General features: G+C 38.9%; 1 protein-coding gene across 1 annotated transcript in view; it reads left to right on the plus strand.

Moving 5' to 3' along the window:
* ANTXR2 (ANTXR cell adhesion molecule 2) overlaps positions 1–19,892 on the plus strand; it is a 169,354-nt gene extending 149,462 nt beyond the window's left edge. The window contains exon 17 of the mRNA XM_075544147.1: positions 17,950–19,892. Within this exon, the coding sequence (XP_075400262.1) occupies positions 17,950–17,988 (39 nt within the window). The 3' untranslated portion in view covers positions 17,989–19,892. The remainder of the gene's footprint in view (positions 1–17,949) is intronic.
* Positions 19,893–23,354: the final 3,462 nt, after the last annotated feature.

Raw genomic sequence — 23,354 nt, forward strand, 5'->3', positions numbered from 1 at the left:
TACACTATACTATTTTAACCATTTTAACACTTGCCCCTCAACCTTCACACATCCACCCACCCATGAACTGAGAACATCTTTTTGTCTTTGGGATGAATTATTCACAAATGGTACAGTGTGCTTTATAATGCATCACATCCATTGTTCCGCTATTAGTGATACCAAGCTATAGCAGAAGTCTTGGTTAAGTGTGATTCTTCATGGTGGTCCATTTCTTTTAGGTGCAGGATGTCCCAGACTTATATGTGGCATTTTCTTCTTCAGATGTGGAAATGGACACTCAACACAGGGACGCTATAGCTTTTTTCGTCCTTCTACAAAGGAGTGGCTGGCAGATTTTAACCGTGGACTATGCAGTTGGCATTCCCGGGCTTTAGCTGCAGTGCCACCAAATCTTTTAGAGACTATTAGGGATACTAACTGTAATTTAGTTTTCTTTATTTCTGGGTATGTTTAGCAGGCCCAAAACTAGCTAAATCAAACTAAAATCCTATGTTGGATTTCTGAAACTTTAAATCTGTTGTAGAGCAGAGAGCTTGACATTTCCTCTGTGGAGCACCTGGTAGATTTGAACTTCTGGTCTTGAGGTTGGCAGTCCGGTGCTTGTCTGAAAGCAGTTACAGGGAAGATCTAGGAAATTCAGTAGCTGTCTTGAAAAAAGAACAACCCCAAATCCCGTAACTCATAGCAATACTGCTAATTCCAATTTAATATTAAATTATTTTACTGAATTGTTTGCATGAACAATTGTGCACTGATAAGTATGAATGTGAATATAAAAGTTTAAATTATGTACATATAAATTAACAATGAATTATTAGTAACATTAGACCAATGAGTGATACACAACATTCATTTTCTGATTGATTTGTTTGTAGATTGTGTTCTATCATTTGTGATACAGACGAAATATTATCTTAAGTCACTTGAGATAGTTCATTTTCTGTATAGTGTTATGTCTTCGGTTTCTGTTTCCAACCTTTCCAGTGTTTCAGTCTACCGCACTTTACTCACTCATCTTTGTCTTCCCATCCGTTAGCCTGCTTTTGCCCCTTTTTCTGCCCTCCTTTAGGTTGTTGTAGTATTTTTGTAAATTCATCCACTTCACCTTTTTAACTTACGACTCCTTGTTACGGCTTTGGTGATTGTTCTAGATATTTCAATGTGCTTCTATAGCTTTTTGTAGTCTACTATCAAGTGATAACTATATTAGGTCCAGAGCACTGAGTACATGCATCTTACCAATGAAGAGTTTAACTTCCTTCTTCCTGCTCTGTGTGCTGTTATTGAACTATTTTCTTTCCACGTCTGAGTTCCACAATGCATTTTATACTATCAATTGTGTTATAAATAAATTTATATTTCTTATTTAGTTATTTACATATTTATTGTTTCATCTCTTGCATTTTTTCTTGTAAACTTTTGGCCTCCGTTTAGTACCTTCTTCATAGTACCTTGCCATTGACGTGTTATTACCAATAAATCTTTATTTTGCCCCCCTTTAAGGATATTTTCTCTGGATATAGAATTCTACATTGATATAGTCCCTTATTTAATGTTTTAGAGATGTTCTCATTGTTTTGGGTCCTCTATAGTTTCTGGAAAAAAGTCAGCTGCTCTGCTTCTACTTATTCTCTCTGTTTTCTTTTTTTTTTTTTAGAGGTTTGCCATCGTGTAACTTTTATTTAATTAAAAAAAAATTTTTTTATTTTAACAATTTATTGGGGCTGATACAATTCTTTTCACAGTTCATACATATACATACATCAATTGTATAAAGCACATCTGTACAGTCTTTGCCCTAATTATTTTTTTCTCTTTTCTTCTTTTACATTTTATTAGGGACTCAAACAACTCTTACCACAATCCATACATATACATACATCAATTGTATAAAGCACATCCATACATTCCCTGCCCCAATCATTCTCAAGGCATTTGCTCTCCACTTAAGCCCCCTGCATCAGGTCCTCTTTTTTTCCCCCCCTCCCTCCCTTTCCTCCCCTCCCTCATATGCCCTTGGTAATTTATACCTCGTTATTTTGTCATATCTTGCCCTATCCGGAGTCTCCCCTCCCCCCTTCTCTGCTGTCCCTCTCCCAGGGAAGAGGTCACATGTGGATCCTTGTAATCAGTTCTCTGTTTTCAATATGTAATTAGCAGGTTGGGCTACAGGGCTGGGTAGTGGTGGTGCTGAGGAATGCTTCCATGATTTTCTTTGACTTTCACAAGATTTACTAGTGTGCCTGATATGGATTTCTTCTTGTCTTTAACCTGTTTGAGCTCCAAATAAGCCTTTCATCAACTGGAGGAAGTTCTTGGCGATTTTTCTCCAAATATTTTTGGAGAAATTTGCCAAAATGCAATTCTCTATCGTTTTTCCAAGATAACACTGATTCATATTACAGACCACTAGATATTTTCCCTCAAATCTCAGATTTCCTTAACAATTTTCCCTTTTTTGTTTCAATTTGGAGAATTCAAATTGATTTCGGTCACCTTCAAGTTCAGTGGCTCCTCTTTCTGATGTGTCCAATCTGTGCATGCCAATTAAGTGAATTATTCATTTCTCGGTAAAATGTTCTTTAACCTTTTCACTTGGTTCTTAGCTGTAATATTCATCTCTGCCAACCAGTCCTTTAATGTAGTTATAGTTATTTTAGTACATTGAGTCTATTGACTGATTTCTCTTGATTATGAACACATTTCTCTGCTTCTGGTCAATGTTTTTGTGCTTCTTTGTGTCATGAGATGTAATTGTATCCTGGACAATACGTATAAAAGAACACAGCATCTGAAGTAGGTCATGTCGTTGTTTTTTTAGGTGCCCTTGAGTGAGTTAAAATTCACAGTGACTGTGCACAACAGAACAGAACATTGCCTGGCCCTGCACCACCTCACAGTGAGGCACGTGGTTGCAGCCACTTGCCAAGTCACCTCACTGAGGGTCTTCCTCTCTTTCAGTGAACCTCTATTTTATCGAGCATCCGGTCCTCTCCAGAGACTGGTCTCTCTAGATTACATGCCCAAAGTCCATAAGACAGAATCACACTATCCTCCCTTCTAAGGAGTAGTCTGGCTGTTCATCCAAGATACGTCGGCACTTTGTTCTCACAATCGGTGGTGTATTCCGTACTCTTTACCAACATCTTAATTCAAAACATCAGTTCTTCTTTGGATTCCTTGTTGTTTTGTTTCATACGGATATGAGATGATTGAAAATACCATGGCTTGGGTCAAGTGCACCTTTATTTTCAAAGTGATATCTTTGCTTTTTTAACACTTTACAGAGATCTCTTACAGATTTATCCAATGCAGTATACTCAGCATACTGTTTAATCAAGTATGGTGATACCATATAACCCTGATGCATGTCTTTCCAGGTTTTAAACCTTGCAGCATCCCCTTGCTACGGTCTGGCTGACTGCCTCTTGGTCTATGTACATACAGGCTGCATTTGAGTACACTGCGGTGTTTTGATATTTCCACCCTTCCCAATGCTCTCCACATTTTGTTAGGAGTCGTACAATAGAATGACTGTACACATAGAATGACTATACTCATAGTAATAAAAAGAGACAAACATCTTTCGGGCACTGACGATGGTGTAGTTAATCATTTGACTGCTAACATGAAAGTAAGAAGTTCAAATCCACCTTTCTACAAATCTTTCTCTGTATGAGAAAGATGAGTCTCTCTGTTCTTGTAAAGATTTCGAGTCTAGGAAACTACATAGGCCTGCTGTGAGTTGGAATATATTTGAGAGTAGTAGGTTTGGGTTTAAATATATCTCCAGTATTTTCTGCTTTCATCCAAGGTCCATTTTACTTGAGCAATAATATCCTTCAGACTACTTCTTTTGCTGAGTTCAACTTGGATTTCTAGCTGCAACCACTTTTGGAACGATCTTTATTGAAATTTTACTTGACAATTTCCACATTCTTGTAGATCACCGTTCTTTGGAAAGGGCATGATATGGATCTCTTCCAGCACAGAGTTGTTCACTTTGCTTGAAGTCCATGATATCATAAATTTTCTTCACCAACACCGTAATTTAAAAGCATACAATTCTGTGTTCATTGTTCAGCTCTCGCATACATACAGAGCAATTGATAATACTGTTAGGTAGCTTAGCCTAGGGATTGGGAAGTCCATTGATGCATGCCTAGGAGAGCCAGCATAGGACAAAGCTGGATTTTCCCGCCAGTGGCCACCGATGGGCTTTGAACCTGGATCGGCCCACCTGGGCCAGGTGATTGCAATTCAGCCAATGGGATCGACCTGGGGTCGTTCACCACGCCTCCCCCGGGATTCCTTGAAAAGGCAGGAGCCGGGAGGGAGAGGGGGCTTGTCTAGTCGTTTTCGGAGGAAAACTTGGGAGAGAGATCTTTGCGTGACTCTGAGCAGTCTCTGCCAGGCCGCATGGTCAGAGGAATCCTATGCATGCCGCTTAAAACCTGAAGCTTCTTTTAACTCTCATTAAATTCGCTTGGATCATGAGCCTGGCTTCGGCGTGAATTCTTAATCGTGCGGAGCCAAGGACCGAGGCTGGAATCTAGCCCGGAGAGAGAGACCTTACAATACCACAGGCTGAGTCAGGAACACTCTAGTCTTTAAAGTAACAGCTTTGTTTCTGGGACTTTAAAGAGTATTTTCCCAGTACAATATGTCATTTAATTTCTTGACTGCTGTTTCTATAGGCATTATTTGCGGATAAAAATAAAATGAAACCATTTAAATACTCAAACGTTTTATCATTGTTGTGATGTTGGTTATTGGGTCATTTGTGAGGATTTGTGTTTTTATGTTAAGGAATAATCCATGTTGAAAACTGGAGATTTTATTCTTCATCAGTTTCCTAAATTCTCTTAGTTTTTAGCAAGCAAGACTATGTCATCAGCATATCACAGACTGTTAATGAATCTTCCTCCAGAGCTGATGTGGTGTTCTTCTTATAGCCCACGGTGGTAGTTACACAATCTGTTGTTCTTGTGAGCATTAAGAGAGAAGGGGCAGAGTTTAGTCTGTCAATCAGGTGGCAGTTTGAGGACCTCATTTGGAGGTGCTTAAGGAGATAATAGCTTGCTAGAGGCGGGACACACGGTCACTCCCTGTGCGACATCGCTATGGAGAAGACAAATGGAGAGAGGCTCATGGAGCCAGACCTCTGGAGCCACATGTGAGATCCCTGCCAATGCTGAGATGCTCACATCGCCACTGAATCCACAAGGCTTCTCCCCCACTGGCCTGTGATCTTCTTTATTCAGCATCATTGCATGTGTTTTGTGAGTCCGAAGAGGACTTTATAGATTCGTATCGGACATATGGGCTGATATTGGACTTATAGATTTGATCTGGACTGGGCTGGGATGTTTTCTCAATATTCAACTGCTCTTGTATATAGACCTCTCCTATGCCCACGAGTCTCCCTGGATTTGTCTCTCTAGTCTACCCGGAATAACATACCCTCCTTCTTAGATTAGCTGCTCACCATGCGGACTCTCCATGGAATTCCTCAGTAGTGTAATGGAAGCTTGTCATTCTTCAATCCTCTACCCCTGAACATTGCTGACTGTGTTCCTTTACTACTCTAACTCTATGTCTTTGTACATTGTCAGCTCACGGTAGCCTTTGAAATCTTCCGTTCAGCTCTATTACGTAATTTCTTACATTTGCTTTAGTTATTTTATTTCTACCATTTTCTCTGAGGTGGTGCTAGCCTATACTTGACCTGAATTTGGGTTTTGTTGAAATTTTAGTTATTTTTAGTTCACTACCAACCTCGAATACTTTTAGGGCAGGATCAGCACTTTCCATGTATCACCGATTGCTATGCTCTCTAACATGCTTACAGTTCAGCTGTAAGCCTTTTGATCTGTGGAGGAGTTATCTTTGCGTCTTGGCCTATTGCCCCTCTAGCTTAACTTTCTGTAAACTGTTTTCAAGTCTGTTGCCTTTTACTGGATACTGTCTGAAGCTTTGTTAAAGTCTCACGAGCCTCAGAGAAATTATGCTCAGCTCTCCTACTCCCAGCTCACAGGAAATGGTTGCTTCTGTCTGTGGAAGAGCCTGCTCTCCAAGATTTACTATTCAGCCCTCTTGCTTTTCTTCAGGCCCTTTGTGGCCTGCTTCACATCCCCTGGGGAAAGCCTCCTGGGCTTTTGGAGGGGATGATAGCCTTTAACTCACCTGCCTTTCCCCAGCCCTCAGCTCGATGCTACCTTGTTCTCAAGGAAAAATGCACGTCCAGCTTGGAGCACTCGCCCAGCTTTCTCGCATGCACATACACAGCCGCATACAAATATATTTAAAGTCTACAGAGTTAAGATACGACTTCAGGAAGTTTTTGGAAAACGAGACTAAAGGATAATGAAATGTGTCCACTGGTATATATGTGAATGAATACACACACACACACTGACACGCCTCACTTATTGACCATCTTTGCATTTACTGTAATAGTAAATAGGTTTCACATTAACAATGTACATCTGGCAGCCACAAATACTGAGGTTTGAGTTAAGAGTCACACTGCCTGTGATTATTAAGGGCATGTGTCCAGGTGACTGAGCCATGATTCTCCAGAGGTGTGGCAATGGCATCAGAATGTAGTTTGATAGTTATATAACAATGTTGTGGTATGTGATCTGATGCAGTCGTCCTTTAGTTTGACCTAATGCCAGTTTTTGCATAATAGCTTTGCCTATGAAACTTAATTAGATTGATAAGTGAGATGGGCATATCCATTTAAAAAATTTGAAATGTGTCATGTGTGCATCTTAATGCTGGTTTATTTCCTTCTTTTTTTAGTAGAAAAGAGACTAAAGTATGTATAATATCTCACCTTGCTACCCCCCAACCCCCATACATCCTTGCCATTGTGATCACTTTACACCTGTGGGTGGAGACCTTCCTCATCCCATGTAATAACTGAATAATTTATGAAATTCTTTATTTGTATGTATCATAGTTTAGTCAACATATCCTTTGTGTTTCTATTTAAGTTGTGTTCAATTTTTGTTGATATCAGAAATGAGGATATCTTCAGAAGTCATCTATTTTTCTATTGATTTGAATTCATAGTACTAAGTATTTAATTTTTAGTATTGGTTGAAGACGTAAGATATGATCAGTTCTCTAAAACTGGAAGGAGGAAATTAATTCCTATATTACCTTTGATATGTATCCAGGGAAAGAAGTGCTCACCAACTAAAAGATATACAGCATTTTGAACTGGTTTCAAATATACATTAAAACCTGTTTGTAAGCAGTGCTTTATGTCAATTTCATATCTGATTATCATTCAGTAAGTGTTAGGTGTTTTGTTACCTGCCCCATCTTTCTTCCAAGAAGTTGAACTTTTAATAAATATTAATAAGTGTGATTATTCATAAAAGAAATATAACCGTATGAATTGAGCAACTCAAGTTTGCAGATGCTATGATAGAAAATCTCTCTCTCTCTATTTGAAGGTCAATTTACCATGCAACCTTACACTTCCCTTCATGACGCTACTGATTCTCCCTATGGTGTGTGGTCTCTACTGTACAATGGGACATTCACAGGTTAAGCTCGGTTAGGGAAACGTATGTGGCATTTACTTCAGCTCAAATTCTCACAGTTTTATTTAGGCAAAGGACAGCACACATTCGCTCATATAGAGAGGATAGCCAATGCCCTCTCCTGAGTCTTGTGCACCCACGTGCTGACAGAAAATCTCCACTCACAGAATTTATTGCATTTTAATGTCCACATTCTCTTCCAGCATCCGTGACTTCCTAGGCTTCTCGAGTTTTCTCTGTGTGTGTGCATACCTGTGTTTCATACACAGTTTCAAATTTGAAACGCTGTTTGCTGTTGGAGAGAGCACGAGGGTTTGGTGACCTCTTTTGGAAGTGGAGCCATAACTAAAGCAGCCATCTAGGTATGAAAAGTCTAAACGAAAGTGCAGTTGTATACTTCAACTCGTCGATGGGTATTTATGAGGTGAGCATGATACTGTAATGGTCCTGGCAGTGAAGTACATCCCGTGCAGAGAGCTAGTAAAAGAGCTCACGAGCACTCATGCCAGTGGAATTTTAATGCTGGAGAAATGGGAAGCACTTGTTCTGGCTGATTCTATTCTTACTGGTCACGGTGAATGAATGAGCGAAGTTAGTTTTCAAACAAAGGTGGGTCTATATACTTTTTACCAAAACCGACATGACACTGCTGATTATTGTCTTTTTCCTGTCTTGGTTTAGTTGACTGTATAGCAGGAAGGAAGCAGAAGAAAATTTACTTTTGGGGCCTCTATTTCCCATTCTCACTTATTATGAGGCCTAAGAGAAGGTATTTGCCAACAATAATTTCTGGAGAAATGTCAGTACTGTGCTTATCTAATAGACACTAGCTCCTGCCTCAGTCATTTCATGACACTGAAGCTGACAGAGTCTGATTGCGAGGTTAGCCTTTGTGGTGACCAGGGTCTTGCTTGTGAAGTAACCTTGTTGCTTCTGTTCTTTTTCTGCACATGGGAAGTTCTTTGTATAGTTTGCACATTCCTCTAAGAGATGAATTAGAAATGTTAATAATTGTCTAGTTTACAGAGAACCACATTGTGCTTCCATTTCCCACCCCCCCTAGCTGGCAGCGAGAATGAGTTTCATTTTATCTCTTTAGAGTCTAAAGTTCAGACCTATGGCATTTATTGCTGATAGGAAAACATGGCGATTATATGATTAATAGTACCGTTCCAACATGATTGCGTGGTAACTTCAAGTTCCTATCTGTTACTCTCTATGTTCACTTAACCCAGGTTAAGTTCAAAGCAGTCTACATTTAACATAATTTAGTTCTGGGTTTTAACATGATCAAATCTCATTTAGCATTATTTGACGTAACAATCTATGTAGGATGCTATTAAGTCCTACCAGAACAAGGGAGGAGAGAATAGAAGACCATTGGAAATAGCATAGTCTTTCTGTATCGTGTAGGGGTTGAAGCAACGCAATTGTGGCTAAGATTTTAGTGGTTAAGAAGAGTTGAATTTGAATTATTTGTAATTGTGAAAATTAAGAATGATACTTAGTTTATTTCTAAAGGAACAGAGAGGGAAATGCCATAAAACTTCAGGAAAAACAATCATGGGATGACGTCTCACCACCGTTGCCTCTAAGGAACATTCTGACTGTTCTTCTTTCAGGATAGGTCGGTTTATCATTTTAGCTGTCCGTGGCACTTTCAATATTCTTTTCCAGCACCACATTTCAAATACATGTGTTCTGTCTTCCTTATTCAGTCTAACTTTCACATACATATGAAGGAATTGAAAATACCATGGCTAGGGTCAGGCATCTTAAAAAAAATCATTTTATTGGGGCTCATATAACTCGTATCAAATCTATACATACATCAATTGTGTAAAGCACACTTAAACATTTGTTGACCTCATCATTCTCAAAATTCACTTTCTGCTTGGGTTCCTGGAATCAGCTCCTCATTTTCCTTTTTTCCCTCCCCCTCCCTACCTGCTCCCTCATGAACCCTTAATAATTTATAAATTATTATTTTATCTTATCTTACACTGCCCAATGTCTCCCTTCACCCACTTTTCTGTTGCCCATTCCCCAGAGAGGAGGTTATATGTAGATCCTTGTGATTGGTTACCCCTTTCTACCTACTCTCCCCTCCTGATATCACCACTCTTATTGCTGGTCCTGAGGGGTTCATCTGTCCTGTATTCCCTGTGTTTCCAGTTCCCATTTGTACCGCTGTGCATCCTCTGGTCTAACCAGGTTTGCAAGGTAGAATTGAGACCATGATAGTTGTGGGGAGGAAGTGTTTAAGAACTAGAGGAAGGTTGTGAGTTTCATTATTGCTACACTGAACCCTGAGTGACTAATCACCTCCCCACTACTCCTCTGCAAGGGATGTCCAGTTGTCTACAGATGGACATTGGGTCCCCATCACGTGCTCCCCTCATTCATGATGATATAATTTTTTTTCTCCTCCTGCCTTTGTTGCTTGAAACCTGGTCCCCTTGGCCCTTCATGATCACATATGTTGCTGTACTGCTTCCATGTGGGCCGTTTTGCTTCTGGGCCAGATGGCCACCTGTTCACTTTCAAGCCTTTAGGATCCCAGATGCTACATCTTTCTATAGCTGGGCACAATAAGCCTTCACCATACTTATGCACACATTCGTCTTCGGCGTTTATGTGGGGAACGTGATCACACAATAATGGCTTTTGTCCTTTGGTGTCTGCTACCTGATCCCTTCAACACCTCATGATCACACAGGCTTGTGTGCTTCTTCTCTGTGGGCTTTGTTGCTCCCGAGCTAGATGGCTGTTTGTTTGCCTCCAAGCCTTTAAGACCTCAGATGCTATATCTTTTGATAGCTGGGCACCATCAGCTTTTCTCACCACTTTTGCTTATGCACACGTCTGTCGTCAGTGATCATGTTGGGAAGGTGGGTATCATGAAATGACCATTTAGCTGAGCAAGGTGCTCTTGTATTAAGGGAATGAACGCAAGGAGACCCAATGTCCACCTGCAACCCTACTACTAAACTTATAAATATATGCACATAGGTCTACTTCCCCCTAATCATAAATATATATACATATACACATGTCTGTATTTAGGCTTCTATGTATGTCCTTTGCCTCCTACTCCTTTCCTCTATTTCCTGGGTCAGGCACATCTTAATCCCCAAAGTAACATCTTTGCTTTTCAATACTTAAAGAGGTCTTGTGCACCAATGCAATACATCTTTCGAACTCTCGACTGCTGGTTCCATAAGCATTGATTGTGGATCCAAGCAAGACAAAATCCTTGACAACTTCAACATTTTCCTTCCATTGATCATGATGTTATCTATTGGTATAGTTATGAGGATTTGGGTGGTTTTGAATTTTTGACTTATAGTGACAGTGTAGGGCAGGTTATAATTCCCTTGTGAGTTTCTGAAACTGTAACTCTTGATGAGAATTGATAGTCTTCTCCTTCAGGACTGACAGCAACAACTACTTGTTAATTGGAACAATCTGAAGACAAAACACAAAGAAAAACAAGTTACTTTGCTTAGTTGTTATTATGGAATTAAATAATGTTTACCTATCACCAGAGTTCCAGGAAAATTGATACATAAAGGGCAGTTTCATAGTAGCAATTTTCTAAAATGCCAAAATTCTTTTCCTATGACCAGATACCATAGGAATTCTTCCTATCCCTAATACTGAAAGGATAATACTGTAGTGCTTGAATAGATGTATGGAGAAACTCCTGGAAAAAAGTAAATAAACCAAATCAAGGTATATAAATTATTTCCTAGTCATTTGACTCAGTAGAGCTATGAAATAAGCTGGGGTAATAGGCTATGCCCTGAGTTGCTTACCACAAGGTTGGTGGTTTGAACCCACTAGACACTTCGTGAGAGAAATATGAAGCAGTTGATTTCCTTAAAAACGGAAACTTTCAGAAACCCAAAGGGGTCATTCTCTTATGTCCTATAGGCTCATTATGAATCAGAATGAACTCAATGGCATTGATTTTTAAGAATGAAATACTCTTGCCTTGAATTGCAATTTTGAATTATATATGAGAGTGGAGCTACTTGGATGAAATCTGGAATGAGAAAGTTTAAGGTTTTCCATTAATTGCTTGCTCATGAACTACCCTTGAGACTCCTTGTGGAACCAAAGGAATTCATAGAATACTCAATAAAACCAAACAAAAACCAAACGGACTCATGGCAACCCTAAAGGATAGGATAAAACTGTCCCTGCGGGTTTCTAAGACTATAAATGTTTATCTGAGTAGACAACCCTGTCTTCCACTATTTTTTATTTCCATTTATCTTTTTAAAAAAAATTATTGGGGGCTCATACAACTTTTATCACAATCTACACATCCATCCATTGTGTCAAGCACATTTGTACACTTGTTGCCATCATCATTCTCAAAACATTTTCTTTCTACTTCAGCCCTTGGTATCAGCTCCTCCTTCCCTCCACCCCCATCCCCATGCTTCTTCCATGTGGACTTTGTTGCTTCTCAGCTAGATGGTTGCTTGTTTATCTTCAAACCTTTAAAAGACCTCAGATGCCATATCTTTTGATAGCTGGGCATAATCAGCTTTCTTCACCACATTTGCTTATGCACCCACTTTGTCTTCAGCAATTGTGTCAGGAAGGTGAGCATGTTGAGAGACAGCAGCTTCACCTGTTGATATTTCCATTTAATACGGGTTTCTATGATTTGTAATAATACACATTGACTTATCCTGATATATTTTTTGTACTGTATAGCCTTTGCTTCTTTAAATGGTTAGGAGTTAGTCCCCCCAATCTGTTACTGTATATACTCATATATAAGCCGAGTTTTTCAGCATATTTTTAATGCAGTTCTGGTGATACTACCAGGTGCCTCAGCTGGTATTCGGGTTGGCTTATACTTGAGTATATACAGTATATAATACAAAATGATTTCATTTACCACTGATTTCAGAACATCTGAGCAATGCTGTATTCTAAACCAGGAAAAAGGTGAAAACTATTTATAGTTAATTTTTAAATGGATTAAATCTCAGGATTTAATTCAATTCAACTTTATATCAGCTATATTTTATAATTGTTATAAACTTTATATCCCAAGGATTTATAAGGCATTATCCATCTAAACCAGATTGCTAGTAATTTTATATATATATGTACATATATATATAACACAAGAAATGAACTGTTAAATTATATACAGATAGATAATACAAGAAATGAACAGTTAAATTATAAAGAGGTACAAATGGCTCAGTGCAACTCACTCTTGTGATACGAGTTGTGAGACACCGGCAGAGCTTTAAGTCTTGACATCCGCCAATTCGTCCTCTGTAGAGAGAGAGAGCTAGGCTATATCAGCACAGGCAGCAAACAGCAAGGCAGGTCACCGACTGTCAGCCAGGTCTCCAACCATCAGTCCCCAGCTCCAGAGATGTACATTCCAATCGTGTGGTCTTAAAGGGGCCTCAATTTATCGTGACACAGTCCACCAGCTAGGCGTCCCACAAGTAGCGTAGCCTGTAAATGGAGGCACAGAACAAGCAAGGCAGCCGCACACTGGTCTGATGATCAAAGAGAGAGAGACAAGAAAGGTAAGGCTCACTGAGCCATTTATCTCTCCGTCCTTCAATTAATCCCACTTGTGTTTATCAGCCAGGCTGGCACAATAAACTATCTCAATTGTTTAATTAAATACATTTTATATGTTTTGCCTAAAGCATCATAATAGCAAATATTTGCTTTGTATATGATTGAGAAACATGATTAGATCATAATTTTAAGTCAAGAAAATTATTTAATATATTGAAACAAATTTCCCCCAATAGGGAAAGTATTGTTTCTTTATATTAATAAGTATAATATATAGCATAATATTACTTAAATTAATATATTTAAAGCTTTTTGAGGCACATGTTCATTTTGGGAACTAATATTTCAAGCATAACTTGATAGGCGCAAGATTACACATTTATCTTAACTCTTGCTAATGTAATTCTAATTCTCACCTTTTTTACCATCCTCAATTTTATCGTGGTTTATTTTAGTGACTATCTTATTTTTTCTCTCTTTAGTAATATTAACTTAATATACTCCAGATAAAACTCACTCACGCCAATTGTAAATTGGTATGGCAGCAGAAGGCCTAGAACTGCTGGCCTTGCAATTACCAGTCCAACAATTACCCACTCTGCCACTCAACTAAAGCTCCATTTACTTCATAGACAATAAAATATTAAAATTATGAATATGTATGTCTATATTTATATACTATATATGTTACACTTAATAATTTCAACCCATTTAATTAGCAATTTACAGTTCTCATTGCTTGCATTATTTAGCTAAATAAAACATAAACAAAGTTTCTAGAATGAAGAAGTACTATGATGTAATACTGCTTTTTGTTCTGTTTTACTCTGCGGGTTGAATGTGCATGTTATTTTACATTGCTTTGCTTCTTACCTTGATAACATTCCTTTATTGTGGATCACTCTAAGTATGAAGGTCTGACAGACCTGTAAGGCTTGTCACATCCCATTTCCTGCAAATAAAAATTGCTGTGCCGTGTTCTGACTTAGAGTGTAGCCTAAATATTCTTGGCTTTGAATATAATGAACATTATCGCTAATGTGTTTTGTAAGGTAGTATTGGTAGTATTTGGGGGTCACAGCCACTATGTTGCTATTGTAGGCCCTACATAGCCAGGACACGTTACCCCAATTTTAGAATATTCTTTGAGTTGCAGTCAACTCAATGGCGGTGAATTTGGTCTTGGAGTAATTGAAAGGTAACCACCAGCTTGAATAATCCTCTGGAAATAATGAGTCTGGCAGAATACTGAATAAACATTTCCTTCTGACTAATAGGTTCTTTTTTCCCTCCTATCCTTTCTTCTTTAAGGTTGCTTTCGTCCTATTCATTCTTTATTTTCTTCTTTCTTTTCTGCATTTATATTTCTATTCTTTCCTTTGCAATCTATTTTTCTGTCTCAAATTCATACTTATTCTGTTCTCTCATTATTGTTAAATATGGCTCCTCCCCAAATGGAAGTATTTGTTCATTACTTTTTATTTATGGAGGTATTTGTTTACTTTCTAATTCACAGAGATATTGGTTTATTAATTCATGCATCCATTACCCACCCATTCATTTGTTCATGAGTCAATATTTATTGAAAGCCTGCTCCATATTAGATAGTGTGCAAAGAATTGGATAGGAAAATGAATATCTTTTGTTTTGGTGAGTTTACCACATGCCAGTTACTTTTAAAAGCATGTTTATGTTGTAAGCATATCAATCAGTTAATCTTTACATCAGTCTTAAGAAAAAGTCTAACTTTTAATCAATATTTTACTGAAGATATGAGTAGCTAAGGAGTTGTCCACGGTCACAGTAAATTGAAGAGGTGGAATGCATACACAGGCTCCAGAGCCCTCACACTTAGCTGCTATTATCTTGCCTTTTGGTGATTTGGACAATTAATTATGACACAGTGTGGTTTGGCTGTAGGGGGAATTTGTGATATTATTGAGGGAAGGAGCCCCATGACTGGAAAAGAGGTGGTGGGGTGGGCGGGGATGAGTCACCGAGGATGTAATATTTGAAAATATCTTAGTGGCCAACTTTTAAAACTCTTTAAAATAGAAGTGCACCCAGCCATTATTAGACATTAAAACTGCAAAACCCCGAGAGTCAATCATTGAGAGGGGAAAACATTCAGCTGTCTTTTGTCAGTAGGTGTATACTGTAAAATATATAGGTTAATAACACTTTTAGAATCTCCAGAGGCACAGAATATTAAGCAGTTGGCCACTAAAAGAAAGATTGATCGTTTAAATCCTTCTAGCATGCCTGAGAAGAAAGACCTACCAACCTATTTTTGAAGATAACCATTCAAAATCCTGAGGAGCAATTCAGGATCGCTGTGAATTAGAGTGAACTTGACAGCAACTGGTTTACTACCTTTAACAGGACTTCTAGGGTAATTCAATAATAGTTATTTGGCCGCTGATGATTAATTGTGAATCTCAACCTGTAGAAGAGTTGTGGTAGAGACACGAGTCAGAATCAATAGGGTTTTCTCCGTTTAAGTTTCTTTGTCTTTAAATACAGTACATTAAAATGAAACGGGTACTGAGTTGGATGCATCAATTAGGGGTAGATATGATTTGGATAACTTAGGAAGACTTAGAATTTCATTTGTTAAACACCAATCTTTTAAAGTAAATGGTTCAGGGTCATTTTTTAGGAAGAATAATCGGATAATCAGAAAGATGTTGCCTTTATTCAGATACAGTTAATGAGCATTGAAACCCAAGTAAAAGAGAAGGTGTGTATAAAATTATCTTAAGAAATATATGGAATAGAGAAAACTGCCACTCTCTGACTCCTAAATATGTAAGAGAAAATTTCATTAATTTATATCTCTTCTGTCATACATCATTCCTCTTATATATCTTTGAGTCTGGGAAATATTCAGAAGATATTTTAAATGGTAATCAGCTTTTTAATATGCATGGTTCAAATAAATTTCTCATTGCATGTACAATTACACTACTGTGGCTGCGAAAAACTTACTTTTTCCTTTCTCACTTTGCAGTGCCATCAGTATGGGTTACTATAGGGCGGGGTGCAGCTGATACCATGTGGCAAGTTTTCTGCTCAGTTACTAATTATGTAGAAAGATTGATACAATAATTTTGATGGTCATAGTCATAATCTAAGAAATATCATAAGCAATCCACTACTATGTATTTTTTTTTACTTTTTAATTTGAATCCAATGAAGGTCCTCAGAGCAGATCATCAATTTTACATTCAATGCTTCCATACACATGTGGTTTCACCTCATTAATTGCAATCCCTTAGATGTAACATCACTTATCACTAACTGTCCGTGTTTCTTCTTTACATTTCTCCTTTTTTCCAAACTCTTCTGAACATTGTCCTTGGGGAAACACTGCCCTTTGGATCTCAAAGGAGTGACTATGCTAAGGTGTGCATACTTCTCTAGTGTGATTGTTCCCTTTATAAACCTCTCTGTTGTTCAAGTGGAAATCGAGTCATGGGCGTCCTATACTGATCACAGATTATTCCATGAATACAATTTATCCTAAAAATTAAGGAGGGTGCCGTAAGATCTGGTACAAAAGAATGTCTGTGGAAGGGAGTGACACTATGACTTACCACACTGGTGGCACCAGCCCTAGAAACACCATTATTACTTTGCTCAGATATTTATTATGTCATTTGTCCTTGTTTCTCTCATCAAAAGAGGGATATGTCCTTAAAATAGCATTTGAAAATTTTTCTTGGCTTTTTTTGTGTGGGGGCAGGCATATTTTACTCTCTTAGCTAATCTGGAGAATGAGATCACTTCACAAATACTCATTCAAAAAATCCTTGAAGGTTCAAGATAATACAAAAGTGCAGTCTGAGTAATTGATCCCTGAATATTGCATTATCAGGGAAATTTGATCTCCCTCAAAGGTGGTTTTATTTCTACTACTCTCCCATTTTCCTCTGAACTAATAATTAAACAGACATTAAGTTCAAAGTTAGTCACAGACTTGGAAATTGTAGCAATGTTGCTTCCAAAATTATTTAGGATAGACCATTTCATAAATGTTTTCAGTCAAAAGTCCATAGAATTTATAAGTGTTAATTATTTATACTTTTCAGTTTCTACATTAATTTCTGAAATTTCCATCTTGACTGAATAGACATTTGTGAGAGACAATACATACAAATCCTGTTTTTTTAATATTCCCATCATATTTTTCTCCAACAAAATTCCCATGTTTTCCCCTCAAGAATATTTTTTGTTATTTTTTCATTTACTTTGAAACATCAATAACAATGCATCCGATATTTAAAATAGTGTTCACAGAGGGAGGAAAAAAGGAAACTTCTAATGTACATGATGATTCAAGGCACATATTGTGAATCAAAGAACCATCTCAATAGAACAATAATCTTGATCCTATGGTAGAAATCTGTGTGCTATTTATAGAGTACATCAACTTTGTTATAAAAAGAAGAGGAACTTTTGTCACAAATGGAAGCTTTGTTTTCACCTACTCTTGGATTACATATAAAAACTGCATCCATGACCCCTTCGTTCAACTGCTAAGGCACTGGAAAGGCAAAGACACTTTGGAAATGTGCAGTTATTAGAAATAGTCAATCACGATGGGCAGGATCACTAATGAGTGTCTTGTAAAAGCATTTTTACAGAATGAGAAGACTTTCCTTAGAACCAACTAGCAGTGCAGATAACAGAAAGAACTTTCTCAAGAGCCAAGGAATATAAATGAAACCTTACTATAGTGATATGAAAGCAAGCTGTTTTAATTGTACATGTTTGTCATTGTTTCAGTATCTCAATATGAATTTCTTTCTTTTTTCAGGGCCGGTGCATAAACTTCTCTCGAGTTCCCTCTCAATAATAGCAAAGCAGGAAAACCAAAGAGGTACTACGAAGGTGTTACATCTTCACACTGCTAATTTCCAACAGAGTGAAATAAGGAAAAGGGCGACATCTCAGAAGATTTTGGAAGAGCAACTTAATCCCTCTCAGGCATAAACTCTTCTCTGCCTTCTGCTTTGCTTGCAGCAAACATTTTCAAACACATGTTCTACATAGGAGTCCCTGAAACCCAATGGTAATGCATGACTAATGACCTTGAAAAAAAAGAGGAACGTTGGTCGGTTGCTAGGGCTTCTACAAGAGTGTTGATTTCAATGCGCAGAAGCGGAAGGAGCGGACCAACAATCAGGACATGCTACCGCGTGAAGATGGTGTCCAAACAGGGATCTCAAGAAAAGTAGCCAGGATGGGTCTTTAATGGAGAGAGGAGTTTTCTTACATGGAAACATGGCGCTTGGTTTTACACGACAAGATAATTAGCTACCGGCAGAGTATAAAATTTCCCACCAGGCTAAGCAAATAAAGGAGTCCCTTGCCTTATAGCTATGTCAGGTCACAAAATCCTCCCAAGTCTCCTATCACAGTGTGCCGTAGGGATGCTCCTGACTGCGATTCTTGTCATTCTAACACTGAAAAGTGCACACGCATGACAAAATGTAGACAGGATGCCTCAAGGTATCAGTAGCAAGCAAGATTTTGCCCTTTAGTTTGTGAAGAAACCTTTCTTTCATTATGCACTTGGGACAAGAAGAAAATTAATAGAGCGTTATTCTTTGGAAAGACAGTCCCCAGCCAGCAATCTTGAGTGGAGTTTAAGGGACTCATGATTTGCAACTATGTCTCTGTGACTGGTTGGTTTTCCCATTTTTTTGTATGTTGAGGTTTTAGTAGTGCATAAAACATTAATATCTGTAAACATACTTAGAAGTGTGTTTTCTTTTTAATTTAAAGGAAGCCGTAACCACAAAGCTTCCGCTCAGGGTTTTTTTTTTTTTACTCCAAGTCTCCAAGGGCTCTTCAACGTCACAAGCCAGCAACTCTCTTTGCATGAAAATTTCAAAGTTTAATTAATATAATTAAAGGCAACAGCAAGCAGCAGCCTGTGAAGATTTTGCTCATCTTTTTTATGCCTTTTGACATTGAATGACCTATTACTGTATGCGCATTATTTGGGTTTTGAGTGGCACTCCACCTTGGCTATGATTCATAGAGGAAAAAGATTTCATCAATTTATAAATTAAACTTTCAGGAGGATTGGCCATCACAAACATTGGCGATGTATGTATCATAAGTTTTTATTTTTTATTTTTAGCAAAACCACCGCCGTGTCACGTCGGCCATGCCAAATGGTGTTAGCGGGAGCGGAAGCACTGGGGGGAGGGGTGTAGAAGGCGGCAGCTGAAGGAAACAGCTCAAATGATCTAGTCACTTTCGATACTGTACTTCAGACGAGAAATGGATATTCGACCCGAAACCTGACAAAGCGCGCCTGCTTTGATGTGAACTGGTATAGACAATGACCAGTGGCTGGGTCAGTGGGATGTCTCTCTGCGAGCACAAAGGCTTATCAAATGACACTAAAAATAAGTTCAACAACCATCACATCGCAAGGGAGAACGTGAACATTTTATGTTTGGCGGGCATGTGTGTGCACCAGAAAGAAGAGTGAGCTGCAGCATCCGGGTAGAATCACCACCATTGTGCTCTTAAGGGACACTTCAAGAGACCTGAGTGATTGTGTGGGTTGGTATCCAGCTTTGTAGCACTGCTCCTTACACACACACACACACACACACACACACACAGTATATATACATATGTATCCTCTAGCTGGAATCTTTTGCTCGAGTGTATTTATGTCACTGGCTGGCTGGGTCCCAAGTCACGTGCCCATGTATTCATAAATAAAATTTTTTACCTGTGCTTCTGCTTCCATTTTCTTTAAACCCAAAGAAAGCTTCACTCTTAATTGAATACAAAGTCGACCTAGTTAGGGAATTGTATTCAGTTCCAAAATGTCCTTCAGGTTCACAGATGGTACTGCTCCTGGTACCCACTGATGTGTATACGGGTGACCTGGAAGCTGGATGTGGTACACCCCTCCCTTTCTGCAGCTCATTTCGTTGGACCTTTTGTTTCTGGTACATGACTTGTTTCTGATACTCACTGTACACCCTTACTAAGAAAAATTAGAATACCACAAAACTAAGGTTAGTTGGTAGTTGCTTTTTATTTGTCTAATATCATAGATCATACTTACGTTTTGCGCATGAACAATTTCAGTGGACCTTTTGTTCTTAAATGGAAAAATACCCTTCTGTAGATCATCACACAAATGAAGAATACTCGACACCACTGTGAAGGGCTCAGAGTGAAAAAGAGAAATCAATTGGTCTATATGGTGACTGAAAAAATACCAGGCATAAAGTCCAAAGACAGATGGAATTTCATGCCACTCAAAAATGTGAGCTAGATTGATGTTATGATATGCTGTTTAGGCTAACTAGAAAATTCAAAGCATTTCTTTTTAAAAATACAGTTTCTCACCAAAGAACCAGAGCACAAACCTCCCAAACTTTCAACCAGGAAAATAATTGGTCAGAATTATTCCAAATATATAAATACAATTGCACTTGGTATTTTAGAGATGAAATTCCAGTTTCATTTTCTGGACATGATGTCAGTCAAGATCTGTTCTCTGGGTGCACACAAATGAGTCTTTATCCATAATCCATTTGTGTTGCATAAGGTTGCAAAGCAATTAAGTGGGAAATGACTTCTAACTTATGTGTCTACTCTGCCTAGAAAGAAAATTTTGAAGGCATCTATATATATTTCATAACAATGTCTGTTCTTTATGGATTTGATCCATAAATATTTATCTATCTGAAAACTTTGATACTTGGAATGTTTTCCTCAAAGCATTTGGTGCTCCACGAAGAAACATTTGGTGCTGAGAGTTGCAGTACTGATGCCTCTCCCCAAGTTAATTCTATTTTAGAAATTTATATTTCATTCCAATGAGATGCAGAGTAAAATTTGAGACCTTCCATTAAGTAGGGAACAGCATCTGTCAGCTATAGAGAATTAGTATTTTGACAAAAGTAAGAGGTTTAAACCCCTATATTTAAAAATGCTTGAGAAAGAAGTGACTTACTGCTATTTACCTTTAAATTTTATTTGAACAATTTCACAATTTATTCAATATTTCTTTTTGTATTCAAACATTAATACTTTAAAAAATCATTTTATTAGGGGCTCATAACTCTTATCACAATCCATACATACATCAATTTTGTGAAGCAAAACATTTGCTTTCCACTTAAGTCCTTGGCATCAAGTCCTAATTTTTCCCCTCCATCCCCGCTCACCCCTCCCTCATGAGCCCTTAATAATTTATTAATAATTATTTTGTCATATCTTTCCCTGTCCGACGTCTCCTTTCATCCACATTTCTGTTGTTCGTCCCCCAAGGAGGAGGTCACATGTAGATCCTTGTAATCGATTCCCTCTTTCCAACCCACTCTTCCTCTACCCTCCCAGTATTGCTACTCACACCCCTGGTCCTGAAGGCATCATCCACCCTGGAGTCCCTGTGTTTCCAGTTCCTATCTGTACCAGTGTACATCCTCTGGTCTAGCCAGACTTGCAAGGTAGAATTCGGAGCATGATAGTTGGGGGGTGGGGGGAGCATTTAAGAACTGAAGGACATTTGTATTTTTCATCAGTGCTACATCGCACTTGACTGACTCATCTCCTCACCTAGACCCCTCTGGAAGAGGATCCCCAGTGGCTGACAAATGGCCTTTCGGTCCCCACTCTGCACTATCCCCTTCATTCGCTATGGTAACAGTATTTTGTTCTGATGATGCCTGATACCTGATCCCTTTGACACCTCGTGATCGCACAAGCTGGTGTGCTTCTTCCATGTGGACTTTGTTGCTTCTGAGTTAGATGGCCGCTTGTTTACCTTCAAGCCTTTAAGACCCCAGATGCTATCTCTTTTGATAGCTGGGCACCATCAGCTTTCTTTGTAACATTTGCTTATGCACCTATTTATCCTCAGCGATTGTATCATGGAGGTATGCACTCGATATGATTTTTCGGTTTTTGTTGCCTGATAACTGATCCCTTCAGCACCTCATGATCACACAGGCTAGTGTGTTCTTCCATGTGGACTTTGTTGCTTCTGAACTAGATGGTCGCTTGTTTACCCTCAAGTTTTTAAGACCCCAGATGCTATATCTTTGGATAGTCGGGCACCATCAGCTTTCTTCACCACATTTCCTTATTCACCCACGTTGTCTTCAGCGGTTGTGTCGGGAAGGCGAGCATCATAGAATGTCAATTTAATAAAGGAAGTATTCTTGCATTGAGGGAGTACTTGAGTGGAGGCCCAATGTCCTTCTTCAACCTTAACACTAAACCTATAAATATTGACACATAGATCTATTTCCCCATCATTATATATAAATATATTTGCATATGTATATATCTTTATCTAGACCTCTATAAATGCCCTTTGCCTCCCAGCTCTTTCCTCTATTTCCCTTGACTTTCCTCCTGTCACACTATCATGCTCAGTCCCCACCTGGGTTTCAGTCATACCTCTTCGTTACATTACCCTTGATCATGCCCTACCAGGCCTCCCACACCCACCTCACCACCAATTTGGATGACTTGCTGTTCCCTTGTCCCTGGGTTTGTTAACACCACTTCCTTTCCTCCCAGCTCCCCTTATCCCATGTCCCCCAGGAACTGTCAGTCCCATTGTTTTCTCCTCCAGATTGTTCATCCAGCCTATCTTATTTAGTCAGACCTGCGGAGAGAATAACATGCACAAAAACAAGACAGAGCAAAGCCAAGCAACAATATACAACACAACAACAACAAACCACTGACAAAGAACAAAACCAAACACAGCAAGAAAGAAAAGCTTGTAGTTAGTTCAAGGATCCTTTGTTGGCCTTTAGGAGTGTTTTCCAGTCCAGTCTGTTGGGGCACTAAGCCCTGGCCCCAAAGTCCACCTTCAGCATCCCTGGGGACCTTGCTGCTCCATTCTGTTGCTGTTCCACTGCACTCCCCCAGTGCTTTGCCTTGGTATGGAGGGAACAGGTTGGGCGCAATTCCCACACTGTGTCTCAGGTGCTGTCCCCCGCAGGGCCATGGGTCAGTGAGGGGCGTCATGTCTCATAGAGGCCTGGCCATGTGGTCCTCTCTGCTACTCTAATTGGGGTCAATGTCCTCAAGGCCTGGTGGGCCAGGATGTGTTCCACTCTCTCCTACTCCCCCTTCATCTGCTCCCTTGTGCTCTGATCAGATATGTCTCTCTCCCGGAGCTGCAGTTTCAATGCCGTCCTTCGAAATAAATTCTTCTGTGGGGAG

Source organism: Tenrec ecaudatus, chromosome 3, assembly GCF_050624435.1.
Source record: "Tenrec ecaudatus isolate mTenEca1 chromosome 3, mTenEca1.hap1, whole genome shotgun sequence".
Classification (NCBI taxonomy): Eukaryota; Metazoa; Chordata; class Mammalia; order Afrosoricida; family Tenrecidae; genus Tenrec; species Tenrec ecaudatus.